A 26,188-nucleotide genomic window follows, 5' to 3' on the forward strand; every position below is an offset into this window, starting at 1 on the left:
GATCTGCAAGGCACTATGCAGAGCCAAGAAAAAAAATTTGCAGATTTTGCTGGCCTCGGCAAAATCTCTGATGGTTCTCCATGCTAGGTTTCAAACAATTCAACATAGGAAGTTTAACATGTGCCAGGTGCATGGCTCACGCCTGTAATCCTAGCACTTTGGGAGGCTGAGGCGGGTGGATTTCCTGAGCTCAAGAATTGAGACCAGCCTGGGCAACATGGCGAAACCTCATCTCTACTAAAAATACAAAAAATTCAGCCGGGCATGGTGGTGTGTACCTGTAATCCCAGCTACTGGGGAGGATGAGGCACAAGAATCGCTTGAACCCAGGAGGCAGAGGTTACAGTAAGCTGATATTGCACCACTGCACTCCAGCCTGGGTGACAGAGTGAGACTCTGTCTCAAAAAAAATAAATAAATAATAAACATATCTTGATTTCTATCTCACTGGCAGAACAAGAAAAAAATTTTCTGGCCGGGCGCGGTGGCTCACGCCTCTAATCTTTGGGAGGCCAAGGCGGGCAGATCACGAGGTCAGGAGATTGAGACCATGCTAGCTAACACGGTGAAACCCCATCTCTACTAAAAATGCAAAAAATTATCCGGGTGTGATGGCGGGCGCCTGTAGTCCCAGTTACTCGGGAGGCTGAGGCAGGAGAATGGCGTGAACCTGGGAGGCGGAGCTTGTAGTGAGCGCCACTGCACTCCAGGCCAGGCAACAGAGCAAGACAACGTCTCAAAAAACAAACTTTTTATGCAGAAGAGTTCTATATCATCACTGCCCAATAACACTTCTGGCAGTGATGGAAGTGTTCCATATCTGTGCTATCCCAATTTGTGGCTACTGTGGTAAAATGAGTTACCATATGGTTAGGTAGTAAAATAAGCTACTCATAGGTGGAGAAAAAGCCCTGCAGTATTGTGTAATCTTTATTTTAGAAAACCTTTCACCCCAAAAGAGGACTGTTGAGTAAGACAAATGTATTTCTTTCTTTAAGATGGAGTCTCGCTCTGTCGCCCAGGCTCGAGTGCACTGGTATGATCTCGGCCCACTGCAACCTCTGCCTCCCAGGTTCGAGCAATTCTCCTGTCTCAACCTTGCCAGTAGCTGGGATTACAGTCGCACGACACCACGCCTGGCGAATTTTTGTATTTTTAGTAGAGGTGGAGTTTCACCATATTGGTCAGGCTGGTCTTGAACACCTGACCTCAGGTGGTCCACCTGCCTTGGTCTCCCAAAATGCTGGGATTACAGGCATGAGCCACTGCACCCGGCCAGTGTTTTTATTTCTAAACCTTACTTCTCATATGAGAAACTGCATATTGTGAATACAAAATTCCTTTAGTTCACCAAGTTTCTCACTATAGACCATTTCAGAGTCCCATGAGGCCTCTCAACACTAAAAGCTCCTGAATTCATTTATCAGCTGTTTGAATTCCTACTATGAGCTAGGATGTGGGAACATGGTGATGAATGAGGCATATGTGGTTTCTGTAGCCTCAGATCTACCCCCTTCCTCGGGTTTCCAGATACATAGTGAAGCTGGCATGGCACAGAAAGACACTAGACCCTCAGGATACTCAATGTACTGTTAGGAACTTGTCCTAAGGGCAGAAAAAGGTCGGCTGCCTGAAAGATGGACCAGGAAAGGGAAGCAACTTGCCCCAGATTGATTTCATAGCTTGTCGGGATTTTGCTTACAAACCTGGTCCTCAGGAAGTCACCTGGCCTAGGAGATTCAGGAAAAGGAAGGAGGGGAGAAGTAAATATTCCTGGGAAGAGCTGTCAGTTTGTTGGAAGATCAATCTCATCTTTCTTCAGACCAGAGCTAGGCTCTACTGCTGAGGAGAAATGAAATGCAAGAAATGATAGAATCAGCTCCAGGATTTATGGGGGAAGAGTGAAAAATCTGACAAGATGAATTCAATCTGAAGTGCCTTAGCTTTGCAGGGCCTTTGAGAATCCAGGCCAAATTCAAACTGCGTGTCTGTCACCTCTGCAAATCCACAGTAACCCAATGAGGTAGCATCCTGGCTCTCCCAGCAATTAAGCAACTGAGGTTTAGAAAGTTTAGGCTGGGCGCAGTGTTCTACCTATAATCCCAGCACTTTGGGAGGCTGAGGCAGATGAATCACCCGAGGTCAGGAGTTCCAAGACCAGCCTGACCAACATGGTGAAACCCTGTCTGTACTAAAAATACAAAAAAATTAGCTGGGTGTGGTGGCGCGTGTCTGTAATCCCAGCTACTCGGGAGGCTGAGGCAGAATCGCTTGAACCTGGGAGGTGGAGGTTGCAGTGAGCCAAGATCACACCACTGCACTCCAGCCTGGGTGACAGAGCAAGACTGTCTCAAACAAAAAAAAGAAAAGAAAAGTTTAAAGGATTTGCCCAACATCCCCACAGTGGTAAAGACAAAGAGACCCTTGTGCTTGTTCACCACAGCAGAAAGTTGCATTAAGAAGCTCCTGAAATAGAGATAAGCAGTTGGCTAAGAGACCAAGAGTCCTAAGGATAGTCCTGGTCCACATGGAAGGGGATGGGGAGGGAGGCTTGCAAGCTCTTCAGATGGAGGGAACTAGGTGGCCCTGGCCCACATTTGGCTCTGGTATCTCAGGTATCTCAGAAGCCTGACAGTGGCTCTGAGAATTAGGAAAAGTGAGTGGCTAGGGAAAGGGTCCTTCTCCTAGCACCGTGGGTACTGGGTACCACTCTGTCTCCCCACTTTGGGACATGACCAGTACCTTTCGGTGGTCATGTTTGTGACTTGTACCTCACCTCTGTACAGACAAGATCTACTGGAGATCAGTTTATTGGGGTGTGTGACCAGCACTCTGAAGCACACGTCCTCATATAAAATGGCACTGCCCTAAACAGGGCTGGGGCAGTGGAGGGGAAGTCACAGGGAGCTGACAACCCCCACCCCCTTGAACAACCTGGGAGAGCCCCAGGCACTGCAGGGCAGCCAGAACGCAGGCCAGATTGGGAGCTACCTGTGGTGGAGGCCGTAAGCCCTGGGCCCATTTGCTGAACTATCGGCTAAAAGTATAATGCAGGCTCTGGAGGGGAATGCCAGAACTCAAGTCTGAGCCTGTTTTGTAACCTTGGGCATGTTACTTAATCTCTGAGCCCATTTTTTCATTTGTCAGTCGGGAATTTATACCTTTCTCTCAGAGTTGTTTGGAGGGGTTAATGTAAAACATTCCAGAAATGTTGGCTATTACTATTACAAATGAACTATGCCAGGCTCTGGAAGACCATTAACAAGCTAGACAGTGTGTGATCTCTCGTGGAGCTCACAAACTGAGGCGGTAGACCCTCAAATACACAAATAGATCTGTGCTGCCAAACTATAAAGAGGGCTGTTCCTGCAGGGGGACAGAGGGGATGTAAGGCACATGTGGGGGCTGAAGTGGTAACTGAGGGAGAGCTGTTAGTGCTCCCTCTCCCGCCCTGACTCTTGCCAGCAGTGGATGCTCAAGACAAGCTGCTCGCAGCTCTGCCTTTAGGGCTTACCAAACCTCAAACCTAAAGGGCCCTCCTAGGTTATCAAGCACTTCTACCACATCTGCTTTTTTTTTTCTCTGTTTTTTAGAGACAGAGTCTTGCTCCGTCGCCCAGCCTAGAGTGCAATAGCGCGATCTCAGCTCACTGCAAGCTCCGCCTCCTGGGTTCATGCCATTCTCCTGCCTCAGCCTCCTGAGTAGCTGGGACTACTGGCGCCCGCCACCACGACCAGATAATTGTTTTTTTGTATTTTTAGTAGAGACGGGGTTTCACCATGTTAGCCAGGATAGTCTCGATCTCCTGACCACGTGATCCACCCACCTCGGCCTCCCAAAGTGCTGGGATTACAGGCGTGAGCCACCGCACCCAGCCCATATCTGCTTTTCTTGACTGCTAACCTCTTATGGGCTGGGGATGACTCCAGCCCTAACAGTGGCCATTTATGGGTCCTCTGCTCCTACTCCAGTGTCTGGCCCTGTACTTGCACTTAGTTCCTTGAATGACTGGTGGCTGCTAAAGCAATAAATGGTTGGATAGTGGGTGGGCAGGGTAGTACATTAAGGGGAGTACATCATTCACATGGCAGCCTACATACACACATTTATTAACAAATGCCCATTATATGTGTTTCAGACATTATTTCCAAGGACTGGAAATACTGAAGGAAGGTAATTTTCTGTTTCCCTTACAGTTTTGTGAAGAAATTATTCAATAAATGAATAAGCAAAGAAATTGGGCCAGGTGCAGTGGCTCATGCCTATAATCCCAGCATTTTGGGAGGACAAGGCAGGCGGAATTCCTGAAGTCAGGAGTTCGAGACCAGCCTGACCAACATGGTGAAACCCTGTCTCTACTAAAAATACAAAAATTAGCCAGGCGTGGTGGCACGCACCTGTAATCCCAGCTACTCAGGAGGCCGAGGCAGAGAATCGCTTGAATCCGGGAGGTGGAAGTTGCAGTGAGCCGAGATTGTGCCACTGTACTTCAGCCTGGGTGACAGAGCGAGACTCCGTCTAAAACAAAAAAGAAATTAGTGGCCTGGTGCGGTGGCTCACGCCTGTAATCCCAGCACTTTGGGAGGCCAAGGTGGGAAGATCACCTGAGTTCAGGAGTTCGAGACCAGCCTGGACAACGTGGCATAACCCTGTCTCTACTAAAAATACAAAAAAATTAGGCAGGAGCCTGTAATTCTACCTATTCGGTAGGCTGAAGTAGGAGAATCACTTGAACCCGGGAGGCGGAGGTTGTAGCGAGCCGAGATCCTGCCACTGCACTCCAGCCTGGCTGACAGAGCAAGACTCCGTCTCAAAAAAATAAAAAAAAAAGACTCCCATCTCAAAAAAAAAAAGAATTTGTGACAAGTACCACAAATTACACAGAATAGGTCCAATGGCAGGGAATAATGGGAGGACAGATCTACTAAGCTACAGGTAGGTGGTTTAGGAGGGCATTCCGATACTTGATCCTAAAGCTAAGACCTGAGGATGTTAGCTCTAAAGCAGTAAAGAGAAAGGTCCTTCCAGATATAATTAAAACAAACAAACAAACAAACAAAAAACGGTCCTGAGGCAGGAAAGAGCTCAGTGTATACAATGATCTGAAAGGAGAGTCAGTGTGGTCAGAAAAGGATAGATAAATAGGGAAAAGGGCCTGAGATAATAGAGAGTGACAGAGGCAAGGCACGATCAAACTAAGGGACTGGGCATTTTACTTTAGATAAAATTGGCAGTTGCTGAAAGGTTCTGAGTAAGGAACATCTGATTTACATTTCACAAGATCATTCTGGCTACTAAATGGAGAACATTTTGAAGACACAAGGATAAGGAAAAGGCAGACCTAGAGGACACTGTAGTTATCTTGGTGGAAGAGGATAGCATGGTCTAGACTATGGCTGTGGCAAAGACATAGAGAAAAGAGGCAACATGTGATATAAACATGGTGAAGAGCTGCTAATGGTTGGGGAGGGGGTAAGAATGACTACCAGGAATCTGGTTGGAAGAGAAGGGGATAAGGAAGACTGAAGGAGAAATGATTTTAGAGTGGGGAGTCTCCGGAGCCCTATCTCAGATGTACCAAGTTTGAGGTGTATTAAGAGACCCAGCCAGGCACAGTAGCTCATGCTTGTAATCCCACAATGTTGGGAGGCCAAGGCAGGAGGAACCCGAGGTCAGTAGTTCGAGACTAGCCTGGCCAATATGGTGAAATCCCGTCTGTACTAAAAATACAAAAATTAGCCGGGTGTAGTGGCACGCGCCTGTAGTCCCAGCTACTCAAGAGACTGAGGCAGAAGAATCACCTGAACCCGGGAGGCGGAGGTTGCAGTGAGCCGAGATCATGCCACTGCACTCCAGCTTGGGCAACAGGGCAAGACTCTATCTCAAAAAAAAAAAAAAAAAAAAAAAGAACCAAGAAGAAATGTCAACTAGGTCTCTAGATCCCTGAATCTTGAGCACACGGAATCTTGAGCACAGAAGAGAGGTTTCGAACTGGAAATATCAAGAGTCTTTAGCACCTGGATCAGTGTTAATAACAGAAATACAATGTGAGCCACAAATGCAAACCACATAGGGAACTGAAACAGGTGAAATTAAGTTGTATTAATTTTATTTTCCCCAGATAGTCTAGTGGTTAGGAAAAAAACAAACACAATTTTAATGTGTTTTTACCCAATATATGCAAAAAAATTATCACTTCAACATATAATGAGCATTAAAAAATGAATATATTCTTTCTCATATTATTTTGTTTTTTTTTGAGAGACAGACTCTTGCTCTGTCACCCAGGCTAGAGTGCAGTGGCCTAATCTTGGCTCACTAGATCCTCCACCTCCCGGGTTCAAGCGATTCTTCTGTCTCAGCCTCCCAAGTAGCTGGGATTACAGGCACATGCCACCACGCCTGGCTAATTTTTGTATTTTTAGTAGAGATGGGGTTTCACCATCTTGACTAGGCTGGTCTCAAACTTCTGACATCAAGTGATCTGCCTGCCTTGGCCTCCCAAAGTGCCGGGATTACAGGCATGAGCCACAGCACCTGGCTTATCATATTAATTTTTTAAATCCCATAGGTATTTGGTACTCACAGCACTGTATATGGCTCTGGCTACCACACTGAACAGCACAACTCCAGATGGTAGACAAAGCCAAAGCAATGAATGAAGTCTTTTTTTTTTTTTTTTTTTTTTTTGAGGCGGAGTCTCGCTCTGTCGCCCGGACTGGAGTGCAGTGGCCGGATCTCAGCTCACTGCAAGCTCTGCCTCCCGGGTTTACGCCATTCTCCTGCCTCAGCCTCCGGAGTAGCTGGGACTACAGGCGCCCACCACCTCGCCCGGCTAGTTTTTTTTGTATTTTTAGTAGAGACGGGGTTTCACCGTGTTAGCCAGGATGGTCTCGATCTCCTGACCTCGTGATCCGCCCGTCTCGGCCTCCCAAAGTGCTGGGATTACAGGCTTGAGCCACCGCGCCCGGCCAATGAATGAAGTCTTAAAGAGGATTTCAAACTTGGCACTACTGATATCTGGGAAAGGTGCCCTCCTGTGCATTGGAGGATGTTTAGCCACATCCCTGGGGGGAGAATCCCCCCAAATTTTGACAATTAACAATGATTTCAGGGAATCTCTGAGCCTATTCTAGTTGCCCATTTAAAACAAACAAAAAAAAGGTCAGCTTAGGTCAGGCACAGTGGCTCACGTCTGTAATCCCAGCACTATGGGAGGCCAAGGCACGTGGATCACCTGAAGTCAGGAGTTCAAGACCAACCTGACCACCACCAAGAAACCCCATCTCTACTAAAAATACAAAATTAGACAGGCGTGGTGGTACATGCCTGTAATCCCAGCTACTAGGGAGGCTGAGGCAGGAGAAGCGCTTGAATCCAGGAGGCAAAGGTTGCACTGAGCCAAGATCATGCCACTGCATTTCAGCCTGGGCAACGAGCAAAACTCCATCTCAAAAAAAAAAAAAATTTAAAAAAGGGTCAGGCTACGTGGCTCACACCTGTAATCCCAGCACTTTGGGAGGCTGAGGCAGACAAACGGCTAGAGCTCAGTTCAAGACCAGCTTGGGCAACATGGCAAAACCATGACTACAAAAAAATACAGAAATAAGTTGGGCATGTTGGCATGTGCCTGTGGTCCCAGCTACTTGGGAGGCTGAGGTGGGAGAATTGCTTGAGCCTGGGAGGAGGCAGAGGTTGAATACCGCACTCCAGTCTGGGTGACACAGGAAGACCCTGTCTCAAAAAAAAGGTGGGGGAGGGGGCAGGCGAGGTGGCTCATGCCTATTTGTTTTGTTTTTGTTTTAGATGGAATCTTGCTCTGTCGCCCAGGCTAGAGTGCAATGGCGCTATCTCATCTCACTGCAACCTCCACCTCCCGGGTTCAAACGATTCTCCTGCCTCAGCCTCCCAAGTAGCTGGGACTACAGGTGTGCACGATGACAAGTGGCTAATATTTATATTTTTAGTGGAGATGGGGTTTCATCATGTTGGCCAGGCTGCTCTCAAGCTTCTGACCTCAAGTGATCCGCCCCCCTCAGCCTCCCAAAGTGCTGGGATTACAAGTGTTAGCCACTGCACCTGGCCTAATCTTAGTACTTTGGAAGGCTGAGGCAGGAGTATAGTTTGAGCCAGGAGTTCCTAACCAGCCTGGGCAACATAGGGAGACCCCATCTCTACCAAAAGATAAAAAATAAATTAGCCAGGTGCAATGGTGCATACCTGTGTAGTTCCAGCTTCTTGGGAGATTGAGATGGAAGGACTGCTTCAGCTCAGAAGGTCGAGGCTGCAATGAGCCATGCTCATACCACTGTATTCCAGTCTAGGCAACAAAGACCGCACCTTAAAAAAAAAAAGAAAAATAAAAAAAGACTAAAAAATTGATCAGGGCCTGAGGATTAACTACAAAGGGGAACAAGGGCTTTCTGGCTGACAAAAATGTTCTGTATTTTGATTGCAGCGATGGGAACATTGTAACCATCAGTTATCAAAAGACGGGGCAGTGGCTCACGACTGTGCCTGTAATCCCAGCACTTTGGGTGGCCAAGGTGGTGGATCGCCTGAGGTCAGCAGTTTGAGACCAGCCTGGCCAACATGGTGAAACTCCGTCTCTATTAAAAATATAAAAATGAGCCGGGCATGGTGGCATGCATCTACAATCCCAGTTACTCAAAAGGCTGAGGCACAAAAATCGCTTGAGCCCGGGAGGTGGAGACTGCAGTGAGCAGAGATCATGCCAGTGCACTCCAGCCTGGGCAATAGAGTGAGACACCATCTTTTTAAAAAAAAAAAAGCCCCCCCAAAAAGTACATTGTCACAATGTATCAAATTGTTTTCAATACTGGTGTATTTTATTGTTTGAAAAGAATACTTCAGGCCTGGCATGGTGGCTCACGCCTGTAACCTCAGCCCTTTGGGAGGCCAAGGTGAGCAGATAACTGAGGTTGGGAGTTCGAGACCACCCTGACCGACATGGAGAATCCCCGTCTCTACTAAAAAAATACCAAATTAGGCCAGACACAGTGGCTCACACCTGTCATCCCAGCACTTTGGGAGGCCGAGGCAGGTGGATCACAAGGTCAGGAGATCAAGACCATCCTAACACAGTGAAACCCCATTTCTACTAAAAATACAAAAACAAAATTAGCCGGGAGTGGTGGCAGGTGCCTGTAGTCCCAGCTACTCGGGAGGCTGAGGCAGGAGAATGGTGTGAGCCCAAGAGGCAGAGCTTGCAGTGAGCTGAGATTGAGCCACTGCACTCCAGCCTGGGCAACAGAGCGAGACTCCGCCTAAAAAAAAAAAAAAATATATATATATATATATAAAATTAGCCAGGCATGGTGGTGGGCACCTGTAATCCCAGCTACTCAGAAGGAAGGAGAATCACCGGGAGGCAGAGGTTGTGGTGAGCTGAGATCACACCATTGCACTCCAGCCTAGACAACAAAAGCAAAACTCCATCTCAAAAAAACAAGAATACTTCAGGGCCGTCTCTTCCTGGTTCTTCCCAGAGTCAGGAAAACCTGGATTGAAAGGGTGGTTTAAAAAAAAAAAAAAAAACTCTGAAGAGCTGATTTTTGTAAAAAGTAAATCACATTATGACACTGCTTAAAAACCCCACAAGACTAGTTTACTCAGAATGAAGGCCAGAAAGGCCACAGATTAACTACTAGATCTGCTAACGACCTGATCTCTTCTGCTCCTCTCTCCCCTCACTCACTCTTGCCACTGGCCTCTTTACTGTTAGAACACTTCCACCTTGAGACCCTTGCTCAAGATATTCTCTCTACCTGGAGTACTTTCCCCCCAGATACCTGGTGCTAACTTACATCTAATTCAACTCATTGCTCAAATCTCACTTTTTTAAGAGGCCCAAGCCGAGTGCAGTGGCTCGTTCCTATAATCCCAGCACTTTGGGAGGCCAAGGCCGGTGGATCACCTGAGGTCAGGAGTTCGAAATCAGCAGGGCCAATATGGTGAAACACCATCCCTACTAAAATACAAAAATTAGCCAGGCATGGTGGTGCATGACTATAATCCCAGCTACTGAGGAGGCTGAGGCAGAAGAATCGCTAGAACCTGGGAGGCAGAGGTTGCAGTGAGCCAAGATCACGCCATCGCATTCCAGCCTGGGTGACAAGAGCAAAACTCCATCTCAAAAAAAAAAAATATATATATATATATATATATATATATATGTGTGTGTGTGTGTGTGTATATAATTCTATTTTTAAAAAATTATAAAATTTTTTAAATACACAGGCCTGGCCCCCTATTTATCACAGCAATCTGCACACACATATGCTGCACTAGCTCTCCCAATCCTCGCTACTCAACTTGAACCTTTTTAATACAAAGGTCTTACGTCCTAACACATAATTTAGTTATTTACTATGTTCATTATTTGTCTTGGACTAGAATGTAAGTTTTAGACGTTGGAGCTTCCATCAGTTTAGGTCATGAAGATGACATGGAGGAGAAACTACCACACAACCATTAGGGACATGTAGCAGAAACAAGGAATAATCTTTTAAACAGAAAAGTGGGCCGGGCACAGTGGCTCATGCCTGAAATCCCAGCACTTTGGGAAGCCAACGCGGGTGAATCACCTGAAGTCAGGAGTTTGAGACCAGCCTGGTCAACATGGCAAAACCCAGACTCTACAAAAAATAAAAAAGATTATCCAGGCGTGGGGGTGCACACATGTAGTCCCAGCTATTTGGGGGGTTGAGGCAGGAGAATCACTTGAACCCAGGAAGCAGAGGTTGCAGGAGGCTACGATTGCACCACTGGACTCCAGCCTGAGTGACAGAGCAAAACTGTCTCAAAAAAAAAAAAAGCAACGTGTAAAGAATTGAGGTAAGGAACACAAGGTAAGAAGTTCAAGAAATTAGGCTGGGCGCAGTAGCTCACGCCTATAATCCCAGCACTTTAGGAGACCGAGCCGATCCACCTCAGGGTGGATCACCTGAGGTCAGGAGTTCAAGACCAGCCTGACCAATATGATGAAACCCCATCTCTACTAAAAATACCAAGATTAGCCAGACGTGATTGCACGTGCCTGTAATCCCAGCTACTCAGGAGACTGAGACAGGAGAATCACTTGAACACAGGTGGCAGAGTTTGCAGGGAGCCGAGATCGCGCCATTGCACTCCAGCCTGGGCAGTGAGAGCAAAACTCTGTCTCAAAAAAAGAAGTTAAAGAAATTAACAGGTTGGCATTTTGGAATGGAATGTCTCCAAAACAAAACGACGACGACTCTTCCACATTAGTTGGTGTTTAAGAATAATGTGCCAGCTGGCCATGGTGGCTCATGCCTATAACCCCAGCTACTCAGGAGGTTGAAGTGAGAGGACACTTGAGCCCAGAAGTTCACAGCCCCAGTGAACCATGATTGCAACACTGCCCTCCAGCCTAAGCAACAGTGAGATCTTGTCTCAAAACAAGAGAAAACAAAACAAAGTAAGAATACTGTACCACTGATATGATTTATCCATTCTCCTTAGGGGGAAACACTGCCAAACCCCAATTCTTTCTTTTTTTTTTTTTTTTGAGACAGTGTCTTGCTCTGCTGCCCAGGCTGGAGTGCAGTGGCACGATCATGGCTCACTGTGGCCTCAATGTCCCGGGCTGAAACAACCCTCTTACCTCAAACTCGAGAGTAGGTGGAACTACAGGTACACAGCACCATGCTCAGCTATTTTTTAAAATCTTTTGTAGAGATAGAGTTTCGCCATATTACCCAGGCTTGCCAGTCCAATTTCTTATCTTAAGGATGTCCAGCAGTAAAACCTAAAGGAAACTTGTTAAATAAATCATCTTGGGATCAAAAGACTTGGCTGATGCCCAAGTATTTCTTCTTCTTGTTGAGACAGGGTCTTGCTCTATCACCCAGGCTGGAGTGCAGTGGTGTGATCTCAGCTCACTGCAACCTCCACCTCCTGGGTTCAAATGATTCTCCTGCTTCAGCCTCCTGAGTAGATGGAATTACAGGCGCCCAAAAGCCTAGTTTTTTTTTTTTTTTTTTTTTTAAAGCTAAGTGCTAAAGATATAAAAAGACAAAAAGGAAATACAAACGACTCTTAAAAATATAAAGGGCTGCCAGGCGCGGTGCTCACGCCTGTAATCCTAGCACTTTGGGAGGCTGAAGCGGGCAGATCACCTGAGGTTGGGAGACCAGCCTGACCAACATGGAGAAACCCCATCTCTACTAAAAATACAAAATTAGCCAGGTGTGGTGGCACATGCCTATAATCCCAGCTAATCAGGAGTCTGAGGCAAGAGAATCACTTAAACCCGTACCATTGCACTCCAGCCTGGGCAACAAAAGCAAAACTCCAGGACTGGCGTGGTGGGTCACACCTATAATCCCAGCACTTTGGGAGGCTGAGGTAGGTGGATCACGAGGTCAGCAGTTCGAGACCAGCCTGGCCAACATGATGAAACCCCATCTCTACTAAAAACACAAAAAATATAAAAATTAGCTGGGTGTGGTAGTACGTGCCTATAATCCCAGCTACTCAGGAGGCTGAGGAAGCAGAACTGCTTGAACCGGGACCCAGGAGGCGGAGGTTGCAGTGAGCCGAGATCACGCAATGGCTTGAGCCTGTAATCCCAACACTTTGGGAGGCCAAGTCAGGAGGATCACTTGAGGGCAGGAGTTTGAGGACCAGCCTGGGCAACATGGCAAGACCCTGTCTCTACAAAAAATTAAAACTTCACTCATTACAAAAATAGACACTAATTATAAATACAGTAAGACAGCTATGGTCTGAATATTTGTGTCACACCCCCTCTCCCCATTAATGTTGAAATACCCCCACAAGGTAATGGTTTTAGGTGAAGCTTTTCACATCTAACTGGTGGGAATATACATTGTAATCACTTGAGGACAATTTTGACACACAGCAAAATATAAACTGCCCATCAATCTCTAGGAATGTAGCTTATTAAAATACCTGCACTCATACCAAATAACCATTTTTTATCTAATACAAAATGTCACTAACGTTCAGGTACAACTTTTTTTTGGTGGGGGGGAGACAGAGTCTCGCTCTGTCATGCAGGCTGGAGTGCAGTGGTGCTATCTCGGCTCACTACAAGCTCCGCCTCCCAGGTTCACGCTATTCTCCTGCCTCAGCCTCCGGAGTAGCTGGGACTACAGGCACAAGCAACCACGCCCAGCTAATTTTTTGTATTTCCAGTAGAGACAGGGTTTCACCATGTTAGCCAGGATGGTCTCGATCTCCTGACCTTGTGATCCGCCCACCTCAGCTTCCCAGTGCTGGGATTACAGGCGCGAGCCACCGCACCTGGCCCAGGTACAACATTATTTTATACACTACTAAAACACTGCCAGTCAGACGTAGTGGCTCACGCCTGTAATCCCAGCACTTTGGGAGGCTGAGGTGGGTGGAACGCTTGAGCTGAGGAGTTAAAGACCAGCCACTCAACATGGCAAAACCCCATCTCTACAAAAAAAAAATACAAAAACAATTAGCCGGGCGTGGTGGTGTGCACTTGTAGTCCCAGCTATTCAGGAGGCTGAGGTGGGAGGATCACTTGAGCCCAGGAGGCGGAGGTTATAAGTGAGATCATGCCACTGCATTCCTGCCTGGGTAATAGAGCAAGACTCTGTCTCAAAAAAAAAAAAAAAAAAAATTAAACACTGCCAATTGAACTATGAGACATATGGATAAGCAAGACACAAATTTCAGACACATCAAAAAATGTTAAAACATTATGTCTAAGAATTGTTTAAATATAACCTTATCCTTTTTGTTTTTAAAAAAAAACTGCACTTACGGGCACGTTTTTCTTTTTTTTGAGACAGTCTCACTCTGTCACCCAGGTTGGAGTGCAGTGGTGCAATCTTGGCTCACTGCAACCTCCGCCTCCCAGGTTCAAGCAATTCTCCTCCCTCAGCCTCCTGAGTAGCTGGGATTACAGATGTGGGCTACCACGCCCAGCAAATTTTAAAGAATTAAAAAGAAGGCTGGGCGCGGTGGCTCACGCCTATAATCCCAGTACTTTGGGAGGCCGAGGCGGGCAGATCACAAGGTCAGGAGTTCGAGAGCAGCCTGACCAACATGGTGAAACCTTGTCTCTACTAAAACTATAAAAAAAAATTTAGCTGGGCATGGTAGTATGCGCCTGTAATCCTAGCTACTCAGGAGGCTGAGGGAGGAGAATCGCTTGAACCCAGAAGGCAGACATTGTAGTGAGCCGAGATGGAGCCACTGGACTCCAACCTGGGCAATAGAGTGAGACTCCATCTCAAAAAATAAAAAAACAAATTATCTGTAGGCGGGGCACAGTGGCTCACACCTGTAATCCCAGCACTTTGGGAGGCTAAGGCAGGAGGATCGCTTAAGCCCAGGAGTTCAAGACCAGGCTGGGCTACAGGGGAAAACCTTGTCTCTAAAAAAAATAAAAAATAAAATAATAATTAATCAAAACTCAGCTGGGCGTGGTGGTGCATGCCTGTGGTCCCAGCTACTCAGGAGGCTGAGGCGAGAGGATAGCTTCAGCCTGGGAGGTCAAGGTTGCAGTGAGACATGTTTACACCACAGCACTCCAGCCTAGGGAACAAAGTGAGACCTTGTCTCAAAAATAAAATTTTTTAAAAAGTTAGTAGGGCTTGGTGGCATACGCCTATAGTCCTCAATACTTGGGAGGCTGAGACTGGAGGATCATTTGGGCCTCAGAGCTATGGCTGCAGTGAGATACAACACCGTGGCACTCTAGCCTGGATGACAGAGCAAGACCCTGTCTCTAAAATAATTAATCAAAACTGAGCTGGGCGTGGTGGTGCATGCTAAATAAGTAATAATTAAATATTATTATTTATAATATATAATGCCGAGGTGCATTAAAAATAAGTAATATTTTTAGAGAGAGTCTTGCTGTTGTTCACGCTGGGCTTGAACTCCTGGGCTGCTCAAGCAATCCCTGCACCTCGGCCTGCCGAGTACCTGAGACTACAGGTGCATGCCACTGTGCCCTGCTTATTTTTTGCCTTTTTAATTGAGGCATGTATTCAAAGTGTGATTATCTATCCTGGGTGACAGAGCAGGACTCTGTCACGAAAAAAAAAAAAAAAAAAGAAAAAAGAAAACCCATGTATAATTTTTTATTTCCCAAAACGTAGTAGCCTGTTGTTGACTGGAAGCCTTACAGGTCATAAGTCAATTAACATATTTTATGTGTTACATGTATACTGTATTCTTACAATAAAAGCTAAAGAAAAGGCTGGGCGTGGTGGGTCACACCTGTAATCCTAACACTTTGGGAGGCTGAGGTGGGTGGATCACCTAAGGTCAAGAGTTCGAGAACAGCCTAACTAATATGGTGAAACCCTGTCTCTACTAAAAATACAAAAGTTACCTGGGCATGGTTGGCATGTGCCTACAGTTCCAGCTACTCAGAAGGCGGAGACAGGAGATTTGCTTGGACCCAAGAGGCAGAGATTGCAGTGAGCCAAGATCACATCACTGCACTCCAGCCTGGGTGACAGAGCAAGACTCCCTCTCAAAAGAAAAAAAAAAAGTAGAAGTGAATCATCCATAAAGGTGTTCATCCCGATGGTATTCACGTTGAATAGGCTGAGGAAAAGTAGGAGGAGGGGTTGGTCTGGCTGTCTCAGGGGCAGCAGAGACAGAAGAAAATCCATCTATAAGTCCATGTATAAGTGAACCTGCACAACAGTTCAAACCCTTGTTGTTCAATGGTCAACTGTACAAAGGAAGCCCCAAAGTCGGTTAGGTGTCAATCTTCCTTACATTGTGAAACTGTGAAGTCCCATCTTGTTGCTTATCTGAATACAAACAATTCTGATGTTGGATAGAGGAACTCAAAGAAATCAGCAGGCACACACAACCCTCAATGGAAGCACCAGCCCCCAGTGGACAGAGTACTCAACCTCCCGTTAGTTGTGACAAGACAAAAATGAGAGCAGTAATAAAATGCTCAATTCACTCATCATTATCCAAGTACTTTCTCCTTTGGTGTCGTGTCTCCTTAAGTGGACAGGAAGAACCATCCCTGTTTTGGTCGGGGTGGGGGTGGGCGGGTATATGTTTCAGACAGGTCAGGTCTCACTATGTTGGCCAGGCTGGCCTTGGAACTCTTGCGCTCAATCTTTACACCTCAGCCTCCCTAGTAGCTGAGACTACAGACAGGTGCCACCACGCCCGAAACCATCCCAATTTTGTATCTCAAGGGTGCTATTTACCTGCCATAAAGTAACACAAGTCCCTATTCCTGTCAGATTTGCATCTGGTGAGAAGCTGGAAGGTTCACTCAGGTTAAGCCATCATAATCTGGCTTGACAAAATAGAGTTGTTACCATGAAAAAACTTAATAATGCAAGAACATGGTTTAACAAAGCAAATATTAAGGCTTCAAAAAGTCCCCGGCCCCACCTTCCCCAGAAGCCAATTGCTTTTGCCTTTTTAGCTGTTCTTTACCTTTATTTCTGAATAAGATGTTCATAATCCATTTGCCACTTTTAAAAATCTCCTTTTGGCTGGGCATGATGGCTCATGCCTGTAATCCCAGCACTTTGGGCGGCCAAGATCATGAGGTCAGGAGATCGAGACCATCTTGGCTAACACGGTGAAACCCCATCTCTACTAAAATACAAAAAAATTTAGCCAGGCGTGGTGGCGGGCGCCTGTAGTCCCAGCTACTCGGGAGGCTGAGGCAGGAGAATGGCGTGAACCCAGGAGGCGGAGCTTGCAGTGAGCCAAGATCGCACCACTGCGCTCCGGTCTGGGCGAGACCAAAAAAAATAATTCCTCATTTCTATGAGTTTTGCTCTTACACATATTACCCACCCATCCCCACTTCATGAGATTATTATTTTATTACAATATTCAGAGCTACAACAATCGTAACTAGGTAAATATAACACACAGTTGAATCCTGCTACGGTTTGAGTGTTTATGTCCCCCGAAAATTCATGTTAAAATCCGAATCCCCAAGGTGAAAGTATTAGGTACACCTTTGAGAGGTGATTACACCAAAGAACAAAGTCCTCATCAATGGGATTTGTGCCCTTATATAAAAGAAACCCCAGAGAAATCCCTCACCCTTCCTGCCTTGCAAACTCAAGACAGGATCCAGGCACCAAGTCTGCCACAGCCTTGATCTTGGCCTTCCCAGGCTCCAAAACGCTGAGAAATAAAATTCTGTTGTATATAAGCCATCCAGTTTATGGTCTTTTGTCACAGTAGCTCAAACGGAGTAAGAAAATCCTCATGTTGGCCGGGCGTGGTGGCTCACGCCTGTAATCCCAGCACTTTGGGAGGCCAAGGGGGGGCGGATCACAAGGTCAGGAGATCGAGACCATCCTGGCTAACACAGTGAAACCCCGTCTCTACTAAAAAAAATACAAAACTCAGCCGGGTGTGGTGGCGGGCACCTGTAGTCCCAGCTACTCAGGAGGCTGAGGCAGAATGGATGGCGTGAACCCGAGGCGGAGCTTGCAGTGAGCCGAGATCACGCCACTGCACTCCAGCCTGGGTGACAGAGCAAGACTCCGTCTCAAAAAAGAAAATCCTCGTTATAGCACTTCACAAGTTTTTGTTTATTCTAGTTAATATTTACCTTAATTTTTTCATTTTCTCTGTAGTTCATCAGTAATTCAGCTCTGAACTCTCCAAATAAGGCAAAAATTTCCTCAGTATATTATAATACAGTTTTTTGTCTGAGACATCCCCTCTTAGAAGTATACTTTCTCTTGCTTCAACCTGGACTACTCTTCTCCAAATCCACTGCAGAAAGGGAGTCCTGGGACTTCCCATCACCATCATCCTGGGAATTCCTTTTACCTCAGAATGAGATGATGTATAAGAACACAAAAGTACTGAGAGCAAACTGACCTGGGTAATTTGAAACAGCACCTAGTACCAGTGCCAATAATCTCACTCTCCTCTCACTACTGCATCCCCCTGAGGCTACTTTAAGTATTGATGTGTAGCTCTAGGGTAAGGAGCCTGGTTTAATTTAGTATTTACCCAAAACCCCAATTTTGAGGATGCCTGGAAAACTTCCGAGACAGGGTCCCACTCTGTCACTCAGGATGGAGTCCAGTGATACCATCCCTGTTCACTGCAACCTCTATCCCTGGCATCAAGCAATCCTCCCATCTCAGCCTCCTGAGTAGCTGGAACTACAGGCGCGAGTCACCATGACCAGCTCATTTTTAAATTTTATTATTATTATTACTGAGTCTCGCTCTGTTGCCCAGGCTGGAGTGCAGTGGCTGGATCTCAGCTCACTGCAAGCTCCACCTCCCGGGTTTACGCCCTTCTCCTGCCTCAGCCTCCCGAGTAGCTGGGACTACAGGCGCCCGCCACCTCGCCTGGCTAGTTTTTTGTATTTTTTAGTAGAGACGGGGTTTCACCGGGTTAGCCAGGATGGTCTCGATCTCCTGACCTCGTGATCCGCCCATCTCAGCCTCCCAAAGTGCTGGGATTACCGGCTTGAGCCACCGCGCCCCACCTATTATTAAGACATACTTTCACTCTCATTGCCCAGGGTTCAATGGCGCTATCTCAGCTCCCTGCAACCTCTGCCTCCCAGGTTCAAGTGATTCTCTTGCCTCAGCCTCCCGAGTAGCTGGGATTACAGGCGCCCACCACCACGACTGGCTAATTTTTTGTGTCTTTAGTAGAGATGGGGTTTCTCCATGTTGGACAGGCTGGTCTTGAACTCCCAACCTCAGGCGATCTGCTGCCTTGACCTCCCAAAGTGCTGGGATTACAGGTGTTGAGCCACCATTCCTGGCCGGAAAACTTTTAAGACAAAGTTAACAGGGTTAACATCAAGTTAAACTCCAAGATCACCCTGAAAACTCTGCCCTCCATGCAGAACCAGGCCAGGCCACATGTTATCAATACAAAATAGTATGACCATATATGACCATTCCCACCCCAACCTGACTTCTAAGGACATATCAATTATTTGTACACCCAAGACCCAGACAAGCAGCAGCTTGTGGAGGCACAGTGAGGACAGGCACAATGCCCTGTTGATCTTTGTATTCACCACATGCTAACCTAATTGCAGGTAATCAGGCAGTACCTAGCGAAATAGAAATCCAGCTAGACGTTTACTAGACAGAATGAACAGTGAAATGCTATGGGGGAAAAATCAGTTTATTAAAGCATTACTCTTGAAAAACTACATTTTGGCCAGGCACAGTGGCTCACATATAATCTCCGCAAAAACTTTAGGAGGCCAAGGCAGGAGGATCCCTTGAGCTCAGGAGATCAGAGTTACAGTGAGCTATGATCATACCACCGCACTGCAGCTTGGGTGTCTAAAAAACAAAAAGAGCTAGATGGCTAAACAAAAAGCAAGAAAAAGTACTTTATTACTCCTGAGGTAAGGAGTGGCAGCATAACCTTGTCAATTACACAGAGCCAACTATATGGCTTCAACTCAAAGATACACTTGATTGGAAGCATAAATAAAACTTCATAATACATCGATGGTGAAAATCAGTGACTTATAGTCAATCTTTCCAAATCACCTCTTAAAAATAATTCGTCTCGCTCTGTCACCTGGGCTGGAGTATAGTGACACAATCAGCTCACCACAGCCTGAAACTCCTGGGCTGAAACTATCCTCCCGCTTCAGCCTCTCTTAGTAGCTGGAACTTCAGCTGCATATCCACCACACAGAGCTAATTTTAAAATTGTCTTAGAAACGGGATCCTGCTATGTTGCCTAGGCTGCCATTGTTCTTGATAAAGTTTTTCCTCTCAACAAGTCAATAGTTTAAGGCTGGGTGTGGTGGCTCATGCCTGTAATTCCAGCACTTTAGGAGGCAGGCGAATCACGAGTCCGGGAGTTTGAGACCAGATTGGCCATGGTGAAACTCCATCTCTACTAAAAATACAAAAATTAGCCAGGTGTGGTGGCGGGCGCCTGTAATCCCAGTTACTCAGGAGGCTGAGGCAGGAGAATCACTTGAGCACGGGAGGCAGAGGCTGCAGTGAGGCAAGAGCACGCCAGTACACTCCAGTCTGGGCAATAGAGAGACCCTGTCTCAAGGGAAAACACACACACACACACACACACACACACACACACACAAATAAATAGTTTAAAAGAGAAAATGGAAAAGCATCTAGTATAAACATATCATTAAGCCAGGCCAGATTATGAGTTATGAAAAAACTACTCTTACGTTGTCTGTTACAGGGAGATCAGGATCTCAAAGCAGAAAGCAACAGTGACTTTCTCCAACAGAATCAAGAAATTTAAAAACAAAATTTTTTTTGAGAGAAGTATCGCTCTTTTCCCCCAGGCTTGAGTGCAATGGCTCAATCTCGGCTCGCTGCAACCTTCACCTCCCGGGTTCAAACGATTCTCCTGCCTCTGCCTCCCTTTGTATTTTTTTTTTTTTTTTTGACACGGAGTCTGGCTCTGTCGCCCAGGCTGGAGCGCAGTGGCCGGATCTCAGCTCACTGCAAGCTCTGCCTCCCCAGGTTCACGCCATTCTCCTGCCTCAGCCTCCCGAGTAGCTGGGACTACAGGCGCCCGCCACCTCGCCCGGCTAGTTTTTTGTATTTTTTAGTAGAGACGGGGTTTCACCATGTTAGCCAGGATGGTCTCGATCTCCTGACCTCGTGATCCACCCGTCTCGGCCTCCCAAAGTGCTGGGATTACAGGCTTGAGCCACCGCGCCCGGCCTCCCTTTGTATTTTTTAGTAGAGATAGGGTTTCACCAAGTTGGCCAGGCTGGTCTCGAACTCCTGACCTCAGGGGATCCGCCTGCCTCAGCCTCCCAAAGTGCTGGGATTACAGGCATGAGCTACTACTGCGCCTGGCAAAAAATTTTTGAGACAAATTTTTTTTGAGACACCCAGGCTGTAGTGCAGTGGCCTGATCTTAGCTCACTGCAGCCCTGACTTCCTGGGTTCAAGTGATCCTCCCATCTCAGCCTCTGGAATAGCTGGGACCACAAATGAGCACCACTACGCCCAGATAATTTTAAAATTTTTTGTAGAGACAGGGCTTCCCCATGTTGCCCAGGCTGGTCTTGAACTTCTGAGCTCAAGCAACCCACTTGCCTCAGCCTCCCAAAGTGCTGGGATTACGGGTGTGAGGCACTGCATCTGGCCAAGGAGTTAGTATTTTATTTTATAAAATATTTTTTTGAGATGGAGTTTTGCTCGTTGCCCAGGCTGGAGTGCAATGGCGCAATCTTGGCTCACTGCAACCTCTGCCTCCTGGGTTCAAGCGATTTTCCTGCCTCAGCCTCCTGAGTAGCCGGGATTACAGGCACATGCCACCACACCCAGCTAATTTTTTGTATTTTTAGTAGAGACAGGATTTCACCATGTTGGTCAGGCTGATCTCAAACTCCTGACCTCGTGATCCACCCGCCTTAGCCTCCCAAAGTGCTGGGATTACAAGCGTGAGCCACCATGCCTGAGTTAGTTTTAACTAGCTAACTAATTTTAACTAATTTAGTTAAAATTAAACTAGTTTTGTAATGCAAAAATGTATCATATCCATGTTTACCATGTCACTTCTGAAAATCCTTCACTGACCATCCCCATCTAAACAGAATTCTCTGCTTGACATTTCTGCGTTTTCTCCTCCCTCAGAATAGAAGTTACAGAACCGTATATATGCCCAACACTTAAAACACCACTTTCCAGAGTATCATTCAATAAAATTTGTTGAATCAACAAATACTGTTAGTCTCCAATGTTTGAAATTTGCCAACCCTACCCATCAGATCAAAGGGTATACTGACAGAGTAAAAATGGCGTTCATTGGTGGGTCTGTCCTTTAGAGAAAAAGAAACCAAAGTAGGTATGTACGACCATCCAAGAGAAATGGCAGAGAACCAACCCAGCCAGGAAAGGAAAAAACTAACAGAAAAACATTTGCTGGGAAGATTAAATGAGAACACATGAAACACCCAGCACAGGCTTCACATACAAAAATATTCAATAAATTACATGTTGTATAGAGCTGTTCAAATCTTGGCCATCCCATGATTAGAAAGAATCCAACAGGAGGAAGCAATTATTAAAAAAAGAAAATCTAAGAAACCATCTAAGACCAGCTTATCTCCCCATCATCATAACCCGACTTCCCTAAAGGGTAATGATGGGCATACAGTAGGTGCTCAGTATTTGCTGAATGATTCTGAGAAATGCTCTAACAAGACATAGTCCTGTATCTGTAGAAATTGGAGCAAGAAGGTAGAGAGCAAACATATGGAAGACAAGTTAACTGTTTCAAGAAAAACATGAGGCTAAGAGGTGGCAGTACTTGCACTTAGCCCCATCATTCAACAAGGTATCTAAAGTTTGTATGCTGGGTCATTTCTCTATGCCTATGATTTAAAGGCTATAAACCCAAGTAATGAGGTGCTAGTGGGACATTCAGGCATTCTTCGGATTTTGGCAGAGCTAAACAAATAGATGGTGAAAGGCATCAACACATGTCACTGGCCTACAGTTAGCAAAGTACTCTTGGAGCCACAGCTTCATTTTTTCACACGGCACAAAGAGCGAAAGCTGACTTCCTCATCCCCGGAAATTAAGCTAGATATACTGACTGGGTGATTGGAATGGTAGTGACTGCTTCTCTAGAAGAGAAGACCTACATCTCTAAACGAAAAGTAGTTGGTTTTGTAACAAAGGTGGACCAGTGGGAAAAGTCTTCATTAGAATAAGGCTGCCTACCTGGGCTTCTGTATAACCCCTTTCCTCTGGCACCTACAAGTCCTATTTGCAATAAACAAAATAACTGCAGTGACGTTCACCCAAAGCTGAGTATCTTAAAACTTTATACCCTCCCCTTCAAGGTACAAATGAACCCCCAAACAAGCCGAAGCAAGAAGTCTCTCAAAGCACACATACCCTAAATTGAAAAACCATTTATTTCACCGGAAAGAAAAAAAGTGATCCAACTCTATAGGTCCAGCCTTTGGACCAAAAAGAGACCCTGGAGCAGTGAGACTCTCACCAAGGTCATTCCCAAATCCAACAGCCGCAGGAGGCAGGAGGCAGGGAGGAGACAGCACAGCCCCCACCACAGTTTCTGCACACAATGAGGCCTGCTGGGAGAACAGAACATGAATGGGAAGCTACAGAAGTTTTGAAGGACAGAAGAACAGGAAAATGGGCAGGAGAGGAAAGGAAAGGAAAGGAAGAGAAGGTCTGAACTTAGCAAGGTAAATTAAGGTCCATGGTTCCTGAGGGACTGAACGCACAGAGCCGAGAACGTCCCGGAGATGGGGTACCACGAAGGGTGTATTCTCATGCACAACCGCAGCTCGGAATTTCAGCCCACACACATCCCACCTGAAAGAGAGCACAATACAGCGGCTTTACAGCAAAGCTCAAAAGGGCTTTCCCATTAAAAACTTCAACATCTTTACAAAGTCTGATAACTTGACACTCCTTTTAAGTTTACTTGTACCCTTCCCCAGTATCACAGTAATCTCTAACAATGGAAAGAGCTTGAAGGCCAGAGAGTAACTGGGGAGTCTAAACAATCTCAGACTAAAGTCTTAAATTAATAGCAAATCTTGTTTCATAAAAGTAGGCAAAGAGATATTCCATTGCTCTTGATGATGTTAACATCAGCATTCCTTAGAGAAGGTAATTCCACATCACAAGCTGTCAGCAGAGGACAGGAAAAATGGAAAGGTTCCAATTAGCTCCCTGAGGTTTAAAAAAAAAAAAAAAAAAAAAAAAAAAACCCAACAGTATTTTCTATCTAGGAGTTACTGCCAAGGTCCGAGTTAAAAATCATTCAAAGTCTAAATAAAAGTAGCATCAACTGTACAAGTTTTAAGACCTGAGGACATCCAATTCCAACTAGGGAAGAAACTAACTTTGTAAAGAAGGTGTGGAAGGGCATGTATAAGCTACACATCAAGTCACTGAAGTCTCTTTTCCAGCCCAATCAGTGACAGCCTACTCAATGACCCTGGGAAAGTCACATACCTTCTGCCCTAACTGTAAAGATGACAGTTATCTATCACTCACACAGTTACTATAATTAACGATCAATCATAATGTCTGAGACACACTGGGAGCTACTCAAAACTAAGGGCATTGAGATTTACGCTTAAGTACAACAATAATCTCAAACACCTAGAGCCCAAAGCTGGCAAGTATCAGAAGAGAATGTATTCAAGTAGAGCCAAATGGATCGTGGGGCTCAAAATGTATGACAGTGGAAAAAGCCAGGGGACTCAGGGTAGAGCTGCTGGCTCAAGAGTATTAAATGCCCAAAACAGCTAGTGAGAAGATGAAGAAGGGAGTGATTTGCTTATGGCAAAGCTCCCAACCCTGGATTTCAACCTCACCAAAGGAGTAAAATTAACAGGTGTGCATGCATACTTAAACATATACCCTGAAAAAGTAGATGATGTCAAAACTAGAACTGTGGGAATAGTTACTTAAAAAAAAAAAAAACCTAAGTAAGTGACAGGCTGGGCTGTTACAGGACAGACTGAAAGATAAAGCAATGGAGTGGGCACTCTATTCAGGGAATAAATCTGAGCTGGGCAAAGAAGGTGGGTGTTAGCAACTATGCCCAGACTTCTTTGTGGAACTTTATAAAAGATAAGTTTTGTATTTCTCTCTACCCCAACTTACCATCAAATAAGTTCTATAAAACTCATAAGGGTTGAACCGTTCAGGAATGTCAGAAATAAGCTTCAAGATTAAGATGATGCCATTTTGGTAGTCTTCTTAGTAACTGGGACCTGAGCAGTGATGACCAGTTAACTACAGTTATGGACTTTATCATCAGGGGTCATATCAGAACTTTCACACAGCACAAAACAGAACAGGAAACTTGAAGACCTTAGGAATGTCGCACACCTAGGAAACTTAACAAAGGCTCTAAGAAACAAAACACCTGAGCCTGAACGTGTGGGTCCCCAGGTAAGGTTCAATTATAGCATAGTACATAGGTGACCCAAGATTCACCAGCACATCATTCTTTATTTTTCTAGGCAACAATAGAATCAAATTGACTCTCACTACCAGAAGCCCTGAAAAATAGCCATGAGGGCCAAGGAACTCTATATATTTTAAAGTTAAACAGGTAGGACTTCTCTCTAGCCTGTGAGCCACCCTAGTAACCTTACCCTAACCCTGCAAAAGCAAGCAAGCAGGGCAGCCTAAATGGAGCCCTTTAGGCTGCAGGAGGGATGACAAAACCAGAAGAAGGAACACCCCACCCCTCTCACCTCAAGCTTTAAAAGGCTGAGTACCGCGCCCGATCGGCATACTGCTCCCGCTCATACCGGGCCATGTCGTACAGAGAATTCCGCGCGGCTGCTGAAGCTTGGGACAACTCACTCTCATGCCCGTAACCGTAGCCCTCTCCAACAGTGGGGACTGGGGCTGTAGCGCGACGCAGGGGGCTCCGATCCCGCCCGTAATATGAAGTGGAAGCTGCAGTAACAGCAGCAGCGGCTGCTGCAGCAGCAGCAGCTGTGGCAGCAGCTCCTGAGGTCGGCAACAGGTGTCTATCGTAGGGATCAAGAGAGGTGGAGGTGAGGTGACTGGCCATGGCTGTATTCTGGACTTGTGGCAGCTGGGACAGGGTCTGCTCTGCGTAATTATACACGGAGGCAGCTGCAGCCGCCACTGCCTCATAGGACCGGGCAGCACGGCAGCGCTTGTAGTAGGCATCGAGCGCTCCGTACGCGTTGTTGTAATACAACGAATCCCCATAGCTCATGGTGTAAGGCGTACGCACTGCTCCGTATTGCTCATTATATTGCTCGGTCAAGTCTGCCACGCGGCCTGAACGATCTATCGGACACTCTTTGGACCAGTGCCCCTCTTTCCCGCACCGATAGCAGCCGCTCTGGTCTCCCATCCCGGGCGCAGTCCTAAGCCGGCTGGTGGACAACTGCACGTGCATTCGTTTGCCTTGAAGAAACAGACGCAAGAAGGGTTGCTATCACTCTTACTCACAGCCCCAGCCCCTACCCCAGACACTGGTCATAGCAATGGCTTTATCTAGGCAATTCTAATGCAGGACTCATCTTTACCAAAAGATAAAAAGGAAAAAAAAAAGACTCAACTTATAGATTCAGTATAATAACCTGATTTCAGGCAAAGATCAATTAGGTGACGAAATAGTCCAGCTGTAACAATAGTTTAAATGCTTAAGAAATAAACTACTC

General features: G+C 46.1%; 2 protein-coding genes across 9 annotated transcripts in view; one reads left to right on the plus strand and one right to left on the minus strand.

The window, feature by feature from the left end:
* Positions 1-26,188, plus strand: part of LOC111533669 (pyruvate carboxylase, mitochondrial-like) — a 1,148,173-nt gene that overhangs the window by 286,606 nt on the left and 835,379 nt on the right. The gene's annotated exons all lie outside the window — the stretch shown is intronic.
* Positions 1-26,188, minus strand: part of LOC111522220 (RNA-binding protein 4) — a 36,447-nt gene that overhangs the window by 5,256 nt on the left and 5,003 nt on the right. For 2 of the 8 annotated variants that reach the window (XM_023186067.2, XM_023186064.3), the window contains exons 3-4: positions 25,241-25,931; positions 22,890-23,336 (exon numbers count right to left, since the gene is read on the minus strand). In XM_023186067.2, coding sequence (XP_023041835.1) covers positions 25,249-25,931 — 683 coding nt within the window. In that variant the 3' untranslated portion in view covers positions 22,890-23,336; positions 25,241-25,248. Of the gene's footprint in view, positions 1-1,824; positions 1,843-8,220; positions 8,341-22,889; positions 23,337-23,357; positions 24,752-25,240; positions 25,932-26,188 lie in introns of those variants that run through there. The other 6 variants (XM_023186069.3, XM_023186068.3, XR_002725199.3 and 3 more) reach the window with 5 other exon arrangements.

The sequence above is a fragment of the Piliocolobus tephrosceles genome, chromosome 13 (assembly GCF_002776525.5).
Source record: "Piliocolobus tephrosceles isolate RC106 chromosome 13, ASM277652v3, whole genome shotgun sequence".
Lineage (NCBI taxonomy): Eukaryota > Metazoa > Chordata > Mammalia > Primates > Cercopithecidae > Piliocolobus > Piliocolobus tephrosceles.